Source organism: Oryctolagus cuniculus, chromosome 11, assembly GCF_964237555.1.
Source record: "Oryctolagus cuniculus chromosome 11, mOryCun1.1, whole genome shotgun sequence".
NCBI lineage: Eukaryota > Metazoa > Chordata > Mammalia > Lagomorpha > Leporidae > Oryctolagus > Oryctolagus cuniculus.
In genome coordinates, this window is record NC_091442.1 from 10,180,548 (window position 1) to 10,198,229 (window position 17,682).

Here is a 17,682-nt window from a genome sequence, read left to right on the forward strand (position 1 = left end):
TTACTACTCAAATAAGAAAAATTAATCTTTTTAAAAAGATTTATTTATCTACTTGAGAGGCAGAGTGAGAGAGAGGAGAGACAGAGACAGAGACAGAGACAGAGAGAGACAGAGAGAGAGGTTTTCCATCCCCAGGCTTACTCCCCAAATGGCCGCAGTGGCCAGAGTCAAAGCCAAGAGCTGGGAGCTTCCTCCAGGTCTCCCACGTGAGTGGCAGGGGCCCACGTCCTTGGGCCGTCCTCCACTGCTTTCCCAGGTGCGTTAGCAGGGAGCTGGATGGGAAGTGGAGCAGCCGGGACTTGAACAGGCGCCCGTACGGGATACCGGTGCTGCTGTGCCGCAGCGCAGGCCCCTAATTATGGATATTTAGGGGGTATTGTCTATGACTGGATATGCATACACAATGTGTAATGATCAAATCAGGGTGATGAGCATTTCCCAGACTGGAAGCCTCTATCATTTCCTTCTGTTGGGAACTTTTGAACTCTTTGGTGAGGTTCTTTATCAGACAGGTAATGAATGTAAAGGCCACCGCTCACTCTCCCGCCTTCCCACCGCTCCTGTCTGCTTTGCTACTCTCTCCACCCCTCCCCCACCAAGCCAGCCGCTAGTGATCACTTTTTTTTTTTAAAGATTTATTTATTTATTTGAAAGGTAGAGTTACAGAGAGGCAGAGAGAGAGAGAGAGAGAGAGAGAGAGAGGTCTTCCATCCGCTGGTTCACTCCCTAAATGTCCACAATGGCCGGAGCTGCGCCAATCCAAAGCCAGGAGCCAGAAGCTTCTTCCAGGTCTCCCACGCAGTGCAGGGGCCCAAGCACTTCAGCCATCTTCCACTGCTTTCTCAGGCCACAGCAGAGAGCTGGATCAGAAGTGGAGCAGCTGGGATTCGAACCGGAGCCCATGTGGGATGCCAGCACTGCAGGAGGCGGCCTTACCCACTCGGCCACAGTGCCGGCCCCTCCACCACCTTCGTAGCTTTATGTGTGCACGAGATCAGGATGTGTTTGTCCTTGTGTGCCTGGCTCATTTCTCTGATCATGCTGTCCTTCGGTTCCATCCATGTTTCTGCAAACGACAGGGTTGTGTGGTTTTTCGAGGCTGGGTAATATTCTCTGTGATCCATATACCAGTGGTGTGGCTTTCCAGACTTGGTCCCTCCAAGGGGAACAGAACGGCAGCCAGAGGCTCCTGCTGCTGTGGCTTCTGGCCTCTCTCTGGCCTGGTCTCATCTGACCCATACGCTCTTTCTGTGCCACAGCTGGAGGAAGTGGCGTCCCCACTTCCCAGTCACAGGCGGGGGAAGGACCCTCGTGTCGGCCATGGCCGCGTATACCAGGAGGCCTCACAGGGTTACACCTGGTGACACAGTGTTGCAACGCATTCCTCACGTGTCTGTGCTGATGCTGCTGTAAACAAACCGCCTGCCCTGCCAGTCCCACGTGGGCAGGGCTCGGGCCGGGCTGTGGCGCGGCAGGTTAAGCCGCTGCTTGCGACACCGGCATCCCACAAGTCAAGTCCCGGCTGTTCTGCTGCTCATCCAGCTTCCTGCTAACTAACGTGCCTGGGAGGTCAGCAGAAGATGCCCAGGTGCTTGGCCCTGCACGCATAGACCCTCAGACTCCTGGCTTTGCTCAGAGCAGGGGCGCTCCTGGCTCCTGGCTCCCGGCTACCGGCTCCCGGCTCCCGGCTCCCGGCTCCCGGCTCCTGGCTTCGGCCTGGCCTAGCTCCGGCTATTGTGGCCATTTGGGAGGGAACTAGCAGGCAGGAGCGTGCTCTCTCTCTCTGTGTTTCTCTTTGTGTTTCCCACTCTCTGTTGCTATGCCTTTAAAGTAAGTAAGTAAAGAAAGTAAATCTTGTTTATAAAAATCCAAATACAGCTGTACAGTTGGGTTCTGTGGTTAACACTGGATAAGGATAATAAACCAACTATATTTCTATACACGTATACTTCTATACTATCCTTTTCATTGCCACTTTACACTCTATTCCTTCTACTTAGTAAAAAAAAATACAAACAATTATTTATTTTCATTTTATTTGTAAGGCAGAGAAACAGAGGTCTTCCATCCGCTGGTTCACTCCCCAAATGTCTGCAACAGCCAGGCTGGGCCAGGCTGGAACCAGGAGCCGGGAGCTCCATCCGGGTCTCCCACGTGGGGAGCAGGGGCCCAAGCACTCGCGCCATCCTTTGGCGCCTTCCCGGGCTCCTAGGCTGGGGCTGGCCCTCTGGTTTGGGATGCCACCGCAGTGCCAACAGCGGCCTCCCCACTGTGCCACAGTGATTCTCTGGGCGTGCAGTGGTCCCCCCTCCAGCTAGCTGGGAAAGGCAGCGCCGCCGCGGAGAGGGGTGGGGAGACCGAGGGCCTGCCTGCGCACAGCGATTCTGTGTTCTTAGGGCTGTAACCCCTGTCCACCAACAGCCTCCTGAGCCGTTGGGTCACTCCTGGGGACAAACTGCTGGCTCCAGGCCGTTCCCTGCACCTTCTGGAGCCTGGCTGTCCCCGATAGGTTCGTTTGCAATGGATCTTAAGGTTTGGTGACTCCACCCTGTATCCCCTCCTGCGCTATCCATGTCCTTTCAAAATTTCTCTGTCTACTCTAAGACTTTTTCCACGGCTGCTAAAACCATAAGGTAAAGGTTCAAGTACATTTGAAAAAAAAAATGCATCACATAAGAGAAACGATTCTATCTCGACAATGGAATCCAAACAGAGCCAGAGAAGAACTCAACAAACAGCCGTTGTTTGTGGCGTGTCCACTGCTCTGAGCAAAGCCGGGAGTCTGAGTGGCAGGAAGAAGTCCTGTTTTGTGTCTGATGTCTGGCAGCTGTCGTCACCCTGAGTGATGGGCGTCCACTCTGCCTCCCTCCGCAGAAGGGTCAGGAATCCATCATGTCCTAAACTGCGGTAGATAACATTTCCCAAGCAACACACGCCATTTCTCCCCCAGGACACTCATTATCCAGATTCCAGGGGTAGGAGCTGGTAACGCAGAACAGCGGGAGACGAGGGGACACTTTCTGGCTCATGAAGAGTAGGTCTCTAACTCAGGAAGCCGGGGGCCGGCGCTGTGCCGTGGCTGGTTCCATCGGCTGCTTCACTCCCCAAGTCCCAGCTCCTTGCCAATGCACCTGGGAAAGCAGTGCAGGATGGCCCAGGTGCTCGGGCCCCTCCCACCCACGTGGGACCCAGATGGAGTTCCGGGCTCCTGGCATTTGCCTGGCCCAGCCCCACCGCTGTTGTGGCCATCTGGGAAGTGAACCAGGAGATGGAAGCTCTGTCTGTCTCTAACTCTGCCTTTCACAGAAATCGGTGAATCTTTAAAGAAAAGTCTGTAGCTGTGAGTTGGCCCCGTGGGCACCTTTATTTCACACAGACCTGGGATTAACATCCAGCCGTGTGACGTCAGAGTCGGCCACCTGGACATCTGGGAAGCTCCGCCCCTGATGGCCGGGGCTGCCCCGGGGCTTTGCTGGCCAGGGTCAGGAGCAGCATCGCTGTCTTTCCCTTCTTGCCCGGCTGTGCGCGTCCCCAGCCACCTGGGCACACGCTGGCCGGTGCTGAGGGTGGCTGTCCTTTCCGAGAGAGTGAGATCCACACTGATGGAGCGAAAGAGAGCAGAGCCCGGGGGCAGCCAGGCCCCTCAGAAGTGAACCAAGGACGCAGCCGTGTGGAGCTGGAGTGGAGCTGGGCCACAGGGGACTTCTCTCCCAGCTGTGCTCTCAGTAGAGGACCTCGGCTGCAGCTGCGGCGATCAGCTTCAGCCGCTGCGCAACGAACCATCCCGCAGGACGGCCCCCAGTGCACTGAGCTCCCACACAATGCCCTGTTCTAGAACCTTCACTGATGGAGAGTGCTCTGGGGCCCCGAGTCTCCCCTCTGCACTCAGCGTCCTGTCTGGGCCTGGCGGGGGAAGCGGAGAAGGCAGAGAGCAGGCGGGATCTGTTCTCCAGATTCTGTTTGGTTTAATTGGAGGAGAGGGGGCCGTGCCTGCGCTGGTGACCCATGATGTCATTGTCTGCGTGCCACGAGCCTCGCTTCTCTTCCAACTGGACCGCAGTAAAACGTCGAGGTAGTGACGCATGCCAGCTGATTCTGCTGTAGCGCGTGCTAGAAAAGTACTCTGGGGCTGAGAGCATCGATTCGAGAGCCAGACTTTCGGAGCGAGACTCCTAGCTCCGACGAGCCAGGGGATGCTGGGAAAGTGGCCTGTCTCCCCGAGCCTTGGTTTCCTCTCACAAAACCAGGGACCTCCGTGCCCAGGAGGGTGTGGGGATGGAGGGAGGTGGCTCCTGCCAGTCGTGCTGAGCAGCGCCCGGCACCTGCCGTGCCCCGTGAGTACGGGGTCTGTGTTCCAAGCAGGCACAGCCACGAGACAGCTAAGGAAAGAGCCGGCTCGGAGCGTTTGCCCGGAGGCCAGGTGGGCAAGGTACCGCTCCTGCCTCAGCTGTTTCTCTGGGGAGGAGAGAAGGCGTCGTCACCAAGGCTCGGCTTCGCTCTTCCAGCACACGCACCAAAGCAAGATCTGCACGGCCGGCCGTGCCCTGCCCCTTGGAGCCCTATTACCAGGCATTAGCGCTTTGGATGTCGATTGCAAATCTAAACACATGCAGAGTTTGTCTTGCCCCCCGCCCCGAGCAGATTCCAGCCAGGCCGAAAGCGGCCAACCCAAATAAAATGTGCCCTTGAGTCTGTTGTTGCCAGCAACACGTACACTGCTGAGCCGACCGACCGAGCTGCTTTGAAGACGGGGCCCAGGCGCGCCCCCAGCATCAGGGTCCGTCGGAGGCCGTGCATATTTGAAGAGTTTATTGGGCATCTGCGGCAAAGAGAGGTGCGCTCGGGGACGGGGCCGAGTGCTCTCATCAATCAAGTTGTACGGGGTGCGTCAGGGGCCCGGGTCCCAAAAGCACAAACAGAGAGCGGGCGGCCTGAACTCCAGGGGAGCTGTGGAATCCCTCAGTCATTCTGGGAATGCGAAGCTCGCTCCCCACGCTGCGTCGGGAGGAAGTGACGGTCCCCAGGCTCCGCATTGGGTTCCTGCAAACCTCTGAGCCTGGGGCGGCCCGGAGGCAGTGTGCCGGGTGCCTGGGGCTCCCCCCTGGGCGTAGGGGCTTGGCTTTTCCTGATCCCCCAGCTGATAAGGCTGCAGATGGAAGGACACAGGTTTATGGTCCCCACGGTGGCCTGGCTGCTATCTGATGGCTCGGCCGTTTGTCATGGGGGCTCAGGAGCGCCTGGAATGAGGCTCAAGATGAGAGCCGAGGAGGCGCCTGGGAACGATGCCTGGGGGTCTTATCTCTGGGAAGATTCCAGCAACCTGACCCTGCTGGAGGGGGACGGGGTCCATACCGGGGCCCCTGGGTTTGGAGAAAGGCGGATGGCACATGGCAGCATGGGCTGGGAGATAGCTCCCCCGTGGGGCGCCCTGTCCCGGCTCCCACCTGGCACGAGAGACCCCTTTGCCACCCCAGACTTTGTCCCTGGTGTCTGCAGGGTGCTGGGCCATCGCAGAGTGACGAGCCCAGGAGTGTTCAGTGCGAGGGAGGCCACCTGGGTTCCAGGCGGGCTTTTCCCTGTGAATTAGCCAGAGGGCCGCTTGTCCTTGTCAGGCTGCTGCTCTGCTCCGGCCCGAGGATCCACACGCGGGGGGCAGGGGCGGGAAAGCAGGCGGTGCTGCGGGATGGCCGCCCCGACTCGCCACGTGGGTCTCAGGGCTTCAGATCAGTTAGGGAGCTTGATAAAATGGAGTCTGGCTCCGAGGGCGCCGCCCTCACAGGCTCCCAGAAGGCACCCCACCTGTGGGTCTACAGTCTGCCCACGGAGTAGCAGGTCGTCACTTCCCCCACCGCTCACCCGGTGCAAGGAGGCACTAGTTTTATACCCATTTTACAGATGAGGAAATGGCGGCCCACAGAGGTCAAGTTACTTGCTCAAGGTCACCCCAGTTTGGAAGCAGAGAAGCCAGGGTAGGACTCCAGAGCCTGTGTGCTTAGCTAGTGCTGTCATGGTGAGAGAGAGGGGCACCCTGCCCAGAGGGAGGCTTGGAGAAAGCTCTGGACGCTTGAGATGTCTTTGTTGGGTTCCAGCAGGTTAAGGGTTAAGGCGTTCATAGAGGTGAGCAGAGAGGAAGGAGAACTCCAAGCCTTCATGGGGCGCAGGGCTGCAGCGTGGCCTCCCAGGGCCAGGCCAGACCTGCACTTGCTGCAATCAGACTTGCAACGCAGAAAGCCCCGGGGACTTGGGGCAGGCGTTCGCAGCAGCAGTTAAGACCATGCTGCTTGGACGAGGTGCTGCTGGGAGCGCCAGCTCAGCGGCTGATGGCAGCTTCCGGCTAACGCACAGCCTGGGAGTGGCAGGTGCGGGCTCAGGCTCTTGGGCTCCGGCCACCCACATGGGAGACCCACATGGAGTTCCTGGCTCCTGACTCCAGCTTGGCCCAGCCCCGGCTGTTGTGGGCATTTGGGGAGGGAGCCAGTGGGAGGCAGATCTCTCTCTCTCTCTCAGTAAAATAAAAAATTAATAAAAAGTTAAAAGAGGAAAGAAAGCCCCAGTGGTGGTTCCGTATTCTCAGCACCCTCAGCCTTCCAGGCCCCGAAGGCCCTGCTCCCAGCCGACTGCCGGCTGCCCCACCCCCGCTCGCAGCTCTTGGCCTTGGAGGCTGTGTTTATGGTCTGTCTCCCACGTTTCCTCCTCGTCCTGGCATCAGGGATGCAGTCCCTGCCCGCTGACATCACAGGGATGCTGGAGGGGACAGGGACGGAGATGTGGCAATTGCATGACGATGTGAGAGGCGCTGCGGCGTGTGGAGGGGGTGCACTCCCTCTCCTGAGCCCCTCTGGCCCGTGGCCATCGGGGTAGCCAGCAGGTGCTTTCTGCCCCACGTGATGCGGCTCCTCTGGGGGACACCGGGCATGGGTGTGGGGGCTCAGGGACTTGGACGGTCATTTGGAGGGGGCATCAGCTGTGACTGCCCTCGTGTCCCCAAATGCCAGCAACTCGGGCCCTCCTGGACAACCTTCATTTGCCTCCTGGGCTTTTGTGTACACAAGATTCCTGTTTAAGTTGATTCGCTTCCCCTCTCCAGACTTTATTTTAACAAGTTTCAAACCTGTGGGAAAGTTGAAAGAACTGTGAAAAAAGCAAAACAAAGCAGAGTCCAGATTCCTGCTCACCCAGGCTTCCCAGATGTTAGCATTGCTGCCGCGTTTGCTCCTCTCTCTACTTCTCTCCACGCGGATATTATCCAGGAGCTCCCTGCTAATGCACCTCGGGGGGCAGGTGACGGCCCAAGTCCTGGGGTCCCTGCCACCCACGTGGGAGACCTGGCCTTGGCCTGACCCAGCCCTGGCTGTTGCAGACATTTTGGGAGTAAACTAGAGTATGGAAGATCTCTCTCTCTCTCTCTCTCTCTCTCTCTCTCTCCCCCCGTTTCTGTCTCTGTCTCTCTGTCACTCAGCACTTTGAATAAATAAATATATTTTTAAAAGATTTATTTATATATTTGAAAGGCAGAGTTACAGAGAGGCAGGGCAGGGAGAGAGAGAGAGAGAGAGAGGTCTTCCATCCGCTGGTTCACTCTCTAAATGTCCACAATGGCCAGAACTGCGCCAATCCAAAGCCAGGAGCCAGAAGCTTCTTCCAGGTCTCCCACGCAGTGCAGGGGCCCAAGCACTTGGGTCATCTTCTACTGCTTTCCCAGGCCACAGCAGAGAGCTGGATCGGAAGTGGAGCAGCCGGGACTCTAACTGGCACCCATATGGGATGCCGGCACTGCAGGTGGTGGCTTTACCCACTCTGCCACAGCGCCAGCCCCAATAACTATTTTAATGGACTTTCTTTTTGGCCCATTAAAGACATTTAAATAAGTTTTTAATTTGAGAATTATTTTAGACATACAGAAAAGTTGCAAAAAGAGCAGAAAGTCCCTGTGTGCCCTGCGCTGATGTCCCGTGGGTGTCTTCGCTTGCATTTGTCCCAACTAAGGACTTTGTTCGTTAAACTCTGTGATTTCTTAGGACTTCTCTTAGCTGTCTCCGCAGCTGGTGGTCTCCCTCTGAAACTTTTCAAAAGTGGGCCTGGGAAAGCGTCCCTGGAAAGCCACGCTCACTGGCCCAGCGCAGTGCCAGACAGATGCTGCTGGCAGCGAGCGGCCGTGGGGCTGGCGCTGCCTCTGTGACACAGGCAGATTGGCCCGAGCTGGAGAGGCGTGGAAGACAGCCCGGCACCAGCTGAGGCTTCTTTTCTGCCTAATGGGACCGAGAGAGCTGGCGCGGGAGCCAAGTGATTCTCCGGCAGGGGAGTGGCACTGAGTGCCCAGCCGGCTGGTGTGGGCAGCACCCTGCGGGAGCCGCACCTGGCACCCCGCACCGCCCAGAGGCCCAGTGTTGCCTGAGGGCCGGGCCCCGGGGCCCCACGTGCCGGGCTGCCAAGCCACTGTGGACGAGTCATTGGTCTTCTCTGCACAGCCTCCCCCAGCCTCCTTCCCAAAGCCGCAGGCGTCACGCAGAAGAACTGTGCCTCGCCAGGGACCCAGCGTCGCCCAGGGGTGGGAAGGCGGAAACCGGCACCCGGGCTGACTCCACGGGTTCCTTGAAAACGCTTCCCGGTAACTGTCACGTGTCCTAGGCTGGGGCAGGTGACAGCGCTGCCGGAAACAAGCCGTCGCTTTGCAGTCCTCTCCTGGGGGACTCGCACCTGTGGTCCTCATTTCCACGAGACCTCGCCCCACCCACGGCAGCTGGGCCACTCCGTGACCGGTCAGTGCTGGCTCAGGGGCTCAGCCGCACGCGGGAGGCGATGGCAGAATTTCTGAGTTCATCCCTATTGCAGACCTGACGCTTGCACAGTCCTGTGGCTGCGTGCAAAGGGGCAAACGTTCCCACGCACTTTTCTCCCTGTGCAGGTGTTCATGTCCCTAACACCGGGAGCTGGCGGGGACACAGGTCGTGGACGGCTTCATTGCAGGTGAGGGCACCGCCCCAGCCTGTTCTCCGGAGGTGCCGTCACAGATCGGGTGGCATCCAGATCAGGACGTTCCCGCGGCAACCGTCCGCCTTCGGGATGCGTCCAGAGGCATCGATTTGACCTCTTCAGACTCAGTGACGTGGCCTGGAAGTCCTGCCTGTTGTCATAGTTACAGCTCCTTCTAAGATTTTCTTAAAACTCGTTTATTATGCATTTGAAAGGCAGAGCGCCAGAGAGAAAGAGCAGTAAGAGGGAGTCGCCCAGAGACATCTTCTGGTGCTGGTTCATCTCCCAGATGCCCGCAACAGCTGGGGCTGGGCCAACGCCAGGAGCCCAGAACTCAGTCTGGGTCTCCCACATGGGTGGCAGGGACTCGGGGCCATCGCCTGCTGCCTCCCAGGGTGTGCATTAGCAGGAAGCAGAGGGGGGCCTTGAACCCGGGCACTTCGGTGACGGGCTGTGGGGTCCCAAGTGGCGTCCGGCCATTGCACCAACAGCCCCCGCAGACAAAACTCCTACGCTGCCGCCGGGGGCCAAGCCCGGCTTGGGGGCCAAGCCCGGCTCTCAGGGTGTACTCGGCGCCCCCCCCCCCCCCCCCCGCCTCCCAGGCCACGTGCGAGGTGCGCCCTGGCCGGCTGGAGATGCCCAGGTCCGGTTCTCTATGGTTTTGTCAACGTGCCCTTCACGTGTGCCTCAGGGGCGACAGCTGCCAGTGTCTGCTCTTGGGGGGCTGCGTCCTCCTGGCTCCTTCACTGCTCTGGGCGCAGGTGGACATGGCCGAGGCGTGGGAAAGAGACATCCTCTCCAGGTCCCAGCTCTGGGTGCCCTGCCGGCCGGCCCTCCTCCCGTGCTCTGTCCCTGAGCCAGGTCAGAAAGCGGAGTTGACCAAAGGAGCCCTGCGCCACCAAGGCAGGGTCCCCCCCCACCCGTGTTAAGGCTGTACGAACTGTCCACACGTGGGGCAGGGCAGAGGCCAACCCAAGCCCAGAGATCACGAGCTCATAAAAAGGGAGCCGGGCCCCTCCCTCCATGATGTAAAGTGGGGGTGCAGGGATGGGGCCGGGGGAAACCCGCCAGTAGAGGCAGGGGTGGGGGGGGAGGGGGCAAGGTAAGGAGAGGAGGCGAGGCTGGGGGCGGGGGCGGGGGCGGGGGCGGGGGCGCCCAGGCGGGAGGGGGAGGCTGCCCCTGCCTGTCTGTGATTAGCACGTAAACAGAAACCTCCAGGCGTCCCCTCCGCCCCCTCCGCCCCCTCGAGGCAGAGCAGGAATCAGATGCTCTGTGATTAATTGCGGAGGATTCAGGACACGACCACAAACGCGGCGCGGACTAGAAATTAGCTGCCTTTTCCCAGTCCCCTTGCCAAGATGGGAGTGGGGGGTGGGCCACGAAGGGGCGGGGGCCCCGCCTGCTGGGGGCCAGCATGGAATTCTCCCTGGCAGAGCTGGGAGTGACACTGACGGGGCCGCTGGCCGCGTCCAGAGCAGCGGGCGGCATCGGGGGGAGCAGGGCCGGCTTCCTGGAACCCCGGCTCGCGGCCGCCTGCACCCTGACACGGGGCAGATAAGAGCCCAGGCTGCGCTATCAGAGGCGGACAGAGCGCTGCCCCCTGCGCCCGCAGGAAGCCGGGGGGATCTTCTCGGGGTGGGCTTCTCCCAGCGCCAGCTGCAGTCCGGAGGACGGGAGCTGAGGCTGCCTTGCTGGGTCAGAGACGGCAAGGCAGTGGTGGCGCGGACGACAGCGCGCCTCGGCCCGATGTCCAGACCCGCCCCATGGTGAGTGCAGAGCGGCTGCTCCGGGCGGTTCCAGGCAGGGAGGGGAACTGGGGTGCGGTGAGGTGGGATTGGTCACTGTAGCTTGCTGTGTGGCCTTGGGCAGGTTCTTTCCCTCTCTGGACCTCCCTGTGTCTGCCTCTGGAACGGAGCAGTTGAATGAGGTGATCTTTAGCAGATGCCGAGTGACGGCCGGGCACAGTGCTGGGCACAGTACTGGACACGGAGCCCCCGCTGTCCCCCCACGGGGCACTCGTAATCCTCGCTGCTCGCCAAGAGGAGGGAGGTTCTGAGGACCACACAGCCCCTCGGCGGCAGACGTGAGACCCGGACCTGGGTCCTCCTGACTCCTCTTGGGCTAAACCCGCTGCGAGCCGTGGTCGTCCACGCTGTGTGTTCTCCGTGTCTGGGATGAGCCCGGGTGGGGGCGAGAAGTGTCGCTGGAGGGAGGCGGCGAGGCAGGGCTGAACCCCGACACGCTGCCTGCAGCTCCGTGGATGCTACCCCAGCCCGGGCGGGGGGATCTGTGTCCTGGGGCAGGACAGCTCCGGGCTGTGAGGCAAGAGGGTTAACGTGGGGGTGGAGAGAGGGGGCGGGGAGAGTGGCACGTGCCTCTCCTAGGTTTTGTTCCAATTTTATTTTGCCTTCTCAAAAATCTGTTTCAAATCATTCTTGGGCCTGCGTAGCCCCTTTGGACGAAACAGAATTGTGAAACAGACAGAGCTTTCCACGTGCCTCCCCTGCGGGACTCACATATTAATCCTGTCCCGGGCTATTTGCATATTCACCCCTGCAGCTGGGCTGGCAGCAGCCAAGAGATACGAGGCAGATAAAGTCCGAGATGTCTCCCTGGCACCAACCCGGAGGAGCCAGCTTCCATCCAGTGGCCTGGAAGTCCACAGGCCGGGCTGTGGCAGGTGGGAAAGCCCTGGGGTGCCAGGCACTGGGCCAGGGTGAAAGGCCCCAACACCCAGATGTGGCCTCCTTTTGCTTCCCTTGGAAAATTCCATCCTGCATCAGCTCCGGGCCGGCGCGGGCCTCCTTCCCTGAAGGGGGCTGCCGCAGACCCCCATCCTGCCTTAGGAATGAGTCGAGACCCAGCTCTGCGGTGGCAAGTGTCCCCGAAGCACCCCCAGCCCGCGGTAGACGGGGCACCGGTCACCTCGCCCAGTGCTGCCCTTCTGTCCGTGTGGGGCATAAAGCAAAGGCATGGTTCTCGTCTGTCTCTCGGGTCTTGTGGCAACGCGAAGGCCCTGGTTCGAGGGCCCATAGGTTCCACACCGGGTGGGGGTCAGACGGGAGCCGGGTGAAGGGACAATGCTCCCCGGCGTGGTCGGGGAAGGAGCCGCACGAGGCTGCAGCGGCTTCGTCACCCCAGGGGCAGTGACAACCTGGGGCCCTTCGGCTTCTGAGAAGCCCTGGTGAGGTGTGGAAGCACAGCTTGGTCTGGCGCAGCGGGAATCTGAGCCAGGTGTCTTCCGGCCCCACCATGTCTGGCCGAACCTCGGCGGGCCCCAGCTCTCTCCAGGGAGCTCCAAGCGGCCATCTCACGTGTGCCGGACTCACCTCCGCTCCTGCTGGCTCTCTGCACGTCCTCCGAGGCCATCGGGGAGACTCCTGCCCGCCTCGGGGTGCCAGTGGCCACGCTGCTGTCTCCTGGCTGGGGTCCGGGCAGATGTGGAGATGGCACTGGTCTCTCAGGTTGGCGACATCCTGGCCAGTGTGGCCACGGTGGTGTGCTGGAGCCGGCCTGTACCGATGGGAAGTGGTGGCTTATTACAAATTGAATGACGTAGACTTACAAGGAAATTAGCCGTGCTTAAAGCAAGGTGGCAAGTGTTCCAAGCTCATCACTTCCTGTCCCTTTATTTGTTTATTTTTTTATTCTTATAAAGACAGAGTTACAGAGGGAGAGAGAGGGAGAAATAGAGGCAGAGAGAGATTTTTCCATCCGCTGGTTCCCTCCCCAAATGGCCACAATGGCCGAGGATGGGCCGGACTGAAGCCAGGAGCTTCTTCAGGGTCTCCCACGTGGATGCAGGGACCCAAGCACTTGGGCCATCCTCTGCTGATTTCCCAGGCCATTAGCAGGGAGCTGGATCGGAAGTGGAGCAGCTGGGACTTGAACCGGCGTCCACAGGGGATGCCGGTGTTGCAGGTGGCAGCTCACCCCCTTGCGCCACAACACCAGCCTCGCCTCCTGTCTGTGAGACCACATTAGCTCTTTTCTCCACTGCCAAGTTGGTTTGTGTCTGTCGGTCGCCACCATGGCCGATGCAGGTTTCTCTTAGGTCCGTGACCAGTGACTCCAACTCGAAAGCTTGAAATTGGCCACGTTGGGAGAATTTGTCGATGGAAACTGGCAAACGGCACAGTTCGGGACTTGATTTATTGCTTTGTTGATGGTCTCAGTTTGAGAGAGAGGAAGCAAGTTAACACAGCTGATGAAAGAGAGAGGAAGCAAGTTAACGCAGCCGATGGAGCCACCGGGTGCTGGCTCCGTGGCTGTCAGGCTGTGATCGCCCCGAAGGCCAAGGCCGCCGCTTGTGTCAGCACCGACGTGCGCAGTTCCCGTGTGCTCTCTGTTGTCTGACTTCTGTCAAATTTTGAGGCATGTCAACCGATTTTCCCGGAGAAGTAAGCTCCTTCCTCAGTTGTAACCGCAGGGCAGCTACAGGTACAGAGTCGCAGGGGATCGGGTGGGGTGGGGGTGATCCAGAAGAACGTTCTGTGCCCGTGAGTTGCTTCTATGAAATTTACAAGAAAAAAAACTGGGACTGGCGCTGGTGTCACATATGGTCACCGGTTCAAGTCCCAGCTACTCCATTTCCGATCCAGTTCCCTGCTAACGTGTCAGGGAAAGCAGTAGAAGATGCCCGAGTCCTTGGGCCCTTGCACCCACCTGGGAGACCTGGAAGAAGCTCCTGGCTCCTGGCTCCTGGCTCCTGGCTCCTGGCTCCTGGCTTCGGATCGGCTCAGCTCCGGCTGTTGTGGCCATTTGGGGAGTGACCCAGCAGATGGAAGATCTCTCTCTCTCTGTCTCTCCCTCTGTTTGTAACTCTACCTCTCAAATACACAAATAGATCTTTTAAAAATTCACAAAAAAAGAGAGTTGTAAGTTTTCTCTTTAGCTGTAAATGTGCACTAGGCGTCCTTTACCTCCGTGCGATGTCTAAGAAGTCTGAGTGCGGTGGTGCCTTGGCGGCCGAGGGGGATGGGCGGCAGGGCGACATGGGGATAATACTATGCACAGTCGCTCAGGGGCCTTGGCTGAGACGGGTGGTGCTGCAAAGACCCTGTGCGACCCTCCCAGATGCCTGAAGCCGCCTCTGGATGCCTCCTCACATCCCACATCCCAGGGTGCAGATGCTGCGGAGCCAGTTGTTACCACGGTGCCATTTAGGCGTAATGGCAAGGAAAAAAGCCCTGCGTGTTGAGTACAAATGCAGGGTTTTTTTTTTTTTTGAATATTTTCCATCCACGGTTGATTGAATGTGTGGATTCAGACCCCAGAGGTAGGGAGGGCTGGCTTCTGATCGTGCGTGCCTGTGAACACACACACACACACACACACACACACCCTGGCCAGCAAATACACGTGGCCCTGGGCCCTCCCCCACGCAGGGGGTCAGGCCCTAGGATGGAGCCCGGGACACAAATCTATCAACTTCCTCCTCTTGGTGAGAAGGCACCAGCAAGCAGCCCCGTGCCTCTGTCCTGCCCCCAGCGCGCGAATGGATGCAGAGATGGGGCGCAGCGTCCTGGCCCAGCCCTGCTGGCTGCAGGGAGGGGGACGCACTCCTCACGGCCCCCACCGTCTGCGCTCTCCGGGCACTGCTGGCTCCCGTGGGCGACGGCTTCCATTCCGCCGCAGGGCCTGCTCCCGCCACCCTGGCTTCTGCTGTGCTGTGAAGGATGCTCTCATAGTAACGGCATCTTGGAACGCGTGGAGGCAGCAGGCCGGCCAAGGCTGGGGGGAGCTCAGGCAACTTTCTAGTTTTAGAAACAAGAGCAGCCAGGTGGGCCCTTTCCAGTTCTCCCCGGCCAGCCAGCACGAGAGGAAAATATTTCTCCTGCTTGAGTTCACCTCGCTCCTGGTCCAGGCCAAAAAGAGGCCCGGGTCGGGGCGTCAGCCGGGAGAGGCGCCACCGTGATGCAGCATGGGGCTGTGCCCATGGCGCCGACCCAAAGAAAGACAGACGTGCCGGCTCCGTTGCTTTGCGCATTGCCGGGGGCGCTGCTGGGTTTAAATGTCATTGGCTCCTGTGCTTGCCCTGGGGAACCCCGCTTAAAAGTCAAATGCCAGGGCCGGCGCTGTGGCGCAGCAGGTAAAGCTGCCGCCTGCAGTGCCGGCATCCCATGTGGGCAGTGGTTCAAGTCCCGGCTGCTCCACTTCAGATCCAGCTCTCTGCTGTGGCCTGGGAAAGCAGCAGAGGATGGCCCAAGTGCTTGGGCCCCTGAACCCGTGTGGGAGACCTGGAAGAAGCTCCTGGCTCCTGGCTCCTGGCTTTGGATTGGTGCAGCTCCGATCGTGGTGGCCAATTGGGGAGTGAACCAGCGGATGGAAGACCTCTTTCTTTTTTCTTTTCTTTTCTTTTCTTTTCTTTTCTTTTCTTTTCTTTTCTTTTCTTTTTTCTTTCTTTCTTTCTCTCTCTCTCTTTCTTTCTTCCTTTCTTCCTTTCTTCTTTCTCTCTCTCTCTCTCTCCCTGCCTCTCCTCTCTCTGTGTAACTCTGACTTTCAAATAAATAAATATACCTTTAAAAAAAAAAAGGTCAAGTGCCTAAGAGTGCTGTTGTTAGACGCTGCTTGGGACACGTGCGCCCTGTGTCGGAGGGCCTGGTTTTTGTCCCTCTCTCCACTTCTGACCTGGCGTCCTGCTGATGGGCACCTTGGGCGACAGCTGGCTCAAGCACTTGGGTCCCTGTCACCCACGTGCAAGACCTGGATGGAGCTCCAGGCTGCCAGCTTCAGCTTGGCCCAGCCTTGGCTGTGGTGGGCCCTTGTGGGTATGAACCAGCAGGGGGAAGGTCTCTCCTCATGGCTCTCTGTGTGTCTCTGCCTTTCAAATAAAATTAACTAAAAAGAAATCAAGTGTCTCTTAATTCACACCGTTCATTCACTCCTGGTCATGTGTGTGTGTGTGTGTGTGTGTGTGTGTGTGTGTGTTTAAAATGTTATATATAAACATTTACTCATTTGAGAGGCAGAGAGACAGAGCCCGTCCATCTACTGGTTCACTTCCCGGACGCCTGCAACAGAGCTGGGCCCGGCTGGAGCCAGGAGCCAGGGGATCTATCTGGGTCTCTCATGGGGGTGGCAGGGACCCAGGGACTTGAGCGTCATCATTGCTTTCCCGGGTGGGTCAGCAGGGGGCTGGATCGGAAGTGTAGCTGCCAGGACTTGAAGCAGCCCTGTGACATGGGACGCCGGCGTCACAAGTGGTGGCTTTAACAGGGCCACGGTGCGGGCCCCGAGTGAGGTCATCGCGTTGATTTCCCCCACCTTTCCTGCACTGACAGCGTGTCCTGTGCCTGTGTGTGCTAGCCCGTGAGGACGTTCCCTTCACCGCCCACAAGGCACAGGCCCTAGAAGGCTGCTGGGGGTGGGGGGAGCAGCCGGAAGGCCACGTCTCTGCCTTCTAAGCCATTCTAACAGCCCTGGCCCCCAGGGCACTCGAGGAGAACCCAGCTGCTCTCACTTTCCCGCCCTGAGGAAATCCTATCAGGCCTCAGTGTCCAGAACCTGAGCCCCTCCGGCCGCCCGCACCGCCCCGGCTGGTGGGAGTGGCCATTGCCTCTCTGGCCTGCTGGTCGTCCTGCCCCTCCTCTCCCCTGCCCGCTGGTCAGCTAGCCCCGTGCAGCCAGCAGGTGCTGGGAGAAGGGAAAACCTGACCCCGGAGCCTCTCTGTTCAGGACAGCCTGGTTCCCCAGCTCTGGCTCCCACCGTGACCAGAGTACAAAGCAAAAATCTCGCCCCGGCCCACGAGGCCCTGCAGGAACTGGGCCTCTGCCACCTCATCAGCTGTGCCAGGCACGGCCCTGCCTCAGGACCCTTGCACTTGCTGGGCCTCTGCCTGGGCACTCACTCTGCTGATACATGCGTGGATCACCCATGCCCTCAGGTCTTTACAGAAATGCCACCTGCCCAGAGGAACTTCCAGACCGCCCCCTTAAAGCTTAGCCCCACCCCACCCCAGTCGGTTTTCTGGTTACTTTTTCTCCTTGTCACTTACCACAAATGTTACCATAAATGTTAGCAGACACCTGCTACAATGCGGATTTCCCAAGGTGGGCAGTTGCTTTATTTATTTATTTTTAAAGATTTATTTTTTACTTGAGAATCAGTTACACAGAGAGAGGAGAGGCAGAGAGAGAGGTCTTCCATCCGATGGTTCACTCCCCAATTGGCCACAATGGCCGGAACTCGCCGATCCAAAGCCAGGAGCCAGGAGCCTCCTCTGGGTCTTCCACGCGGGTGCAGGGGCCCAAGGACTTGAGCCATCTTCTACTGCTTTCCCAGGCCGTAGCAGAGAGCTGGGTCGTAAGTGGAGCAGCCGGGACGCGAATCGGCGCCCACATGGGATGCCGGCGCTTCAGGCCAGGGCGTTAACCCGCTGCGCCACAGCGACGGCCTCCAGTTGCTTTATTTTCTCCAGTTTTGTTCAGTGCTGTATCCCAGTAGGCCCTTAATAGATGCTTGTTGGTGCACAGTAGGAACTCAGTAAAGACATTGAAAAACTTGCCTTGCCGTGTTGCTGGGCGCAACAGGGCAGCTGAAATTCCAGGGAGAGCCCTGGCTCAGTGCCCTGGTGGCATGCGGTGGCATTTCACACGCGTTGCCACATTTCCGCACCTGCGCCAGCTCACTGCCTGCGGCCGGCGCTTCGCCAGCACCCAGACCCAGGGAGGGGCCGGCCTGCCTGCCAAGCCAGGGACTCCCCTGTGC

The 17,682-nt window shown here is 59.1% G+C and overlaps 1 protein-coding gene and 1 long non-coding RNA gene across 2 annotated transcripts in view; one reads left to right on the top strand and one right to left on the bottom strand.

Moving 5' to 3' along the window:
- Positions 1-17,682, bottom strand: part of LOC127487350 (uncharacterized) — a 1,183,652-nt gene that overhangs the window by 921,476 nt on the left and 244,494 nt on the right. The window lies entirely within an intron of this gene.
- RIPOR3 (RIPOR family member 3) overlaps positions 10,258-17,682 on the top strand; it is a 60,216-nt gene continuing 52,791 nt past the window's right edge. The window contains exon 1 of the mRNA XM_051832621.2: positions 10,258-10,739. Within this exon, the coding sequence (XP_051688581.2) occupies positions 10,737-10,739 (3 nt within the window). The 5' untranslated portion in view covers positions 10,258-10,736. The remainder of the gene's footprint in view (positions 10,740-17,682) is intronic.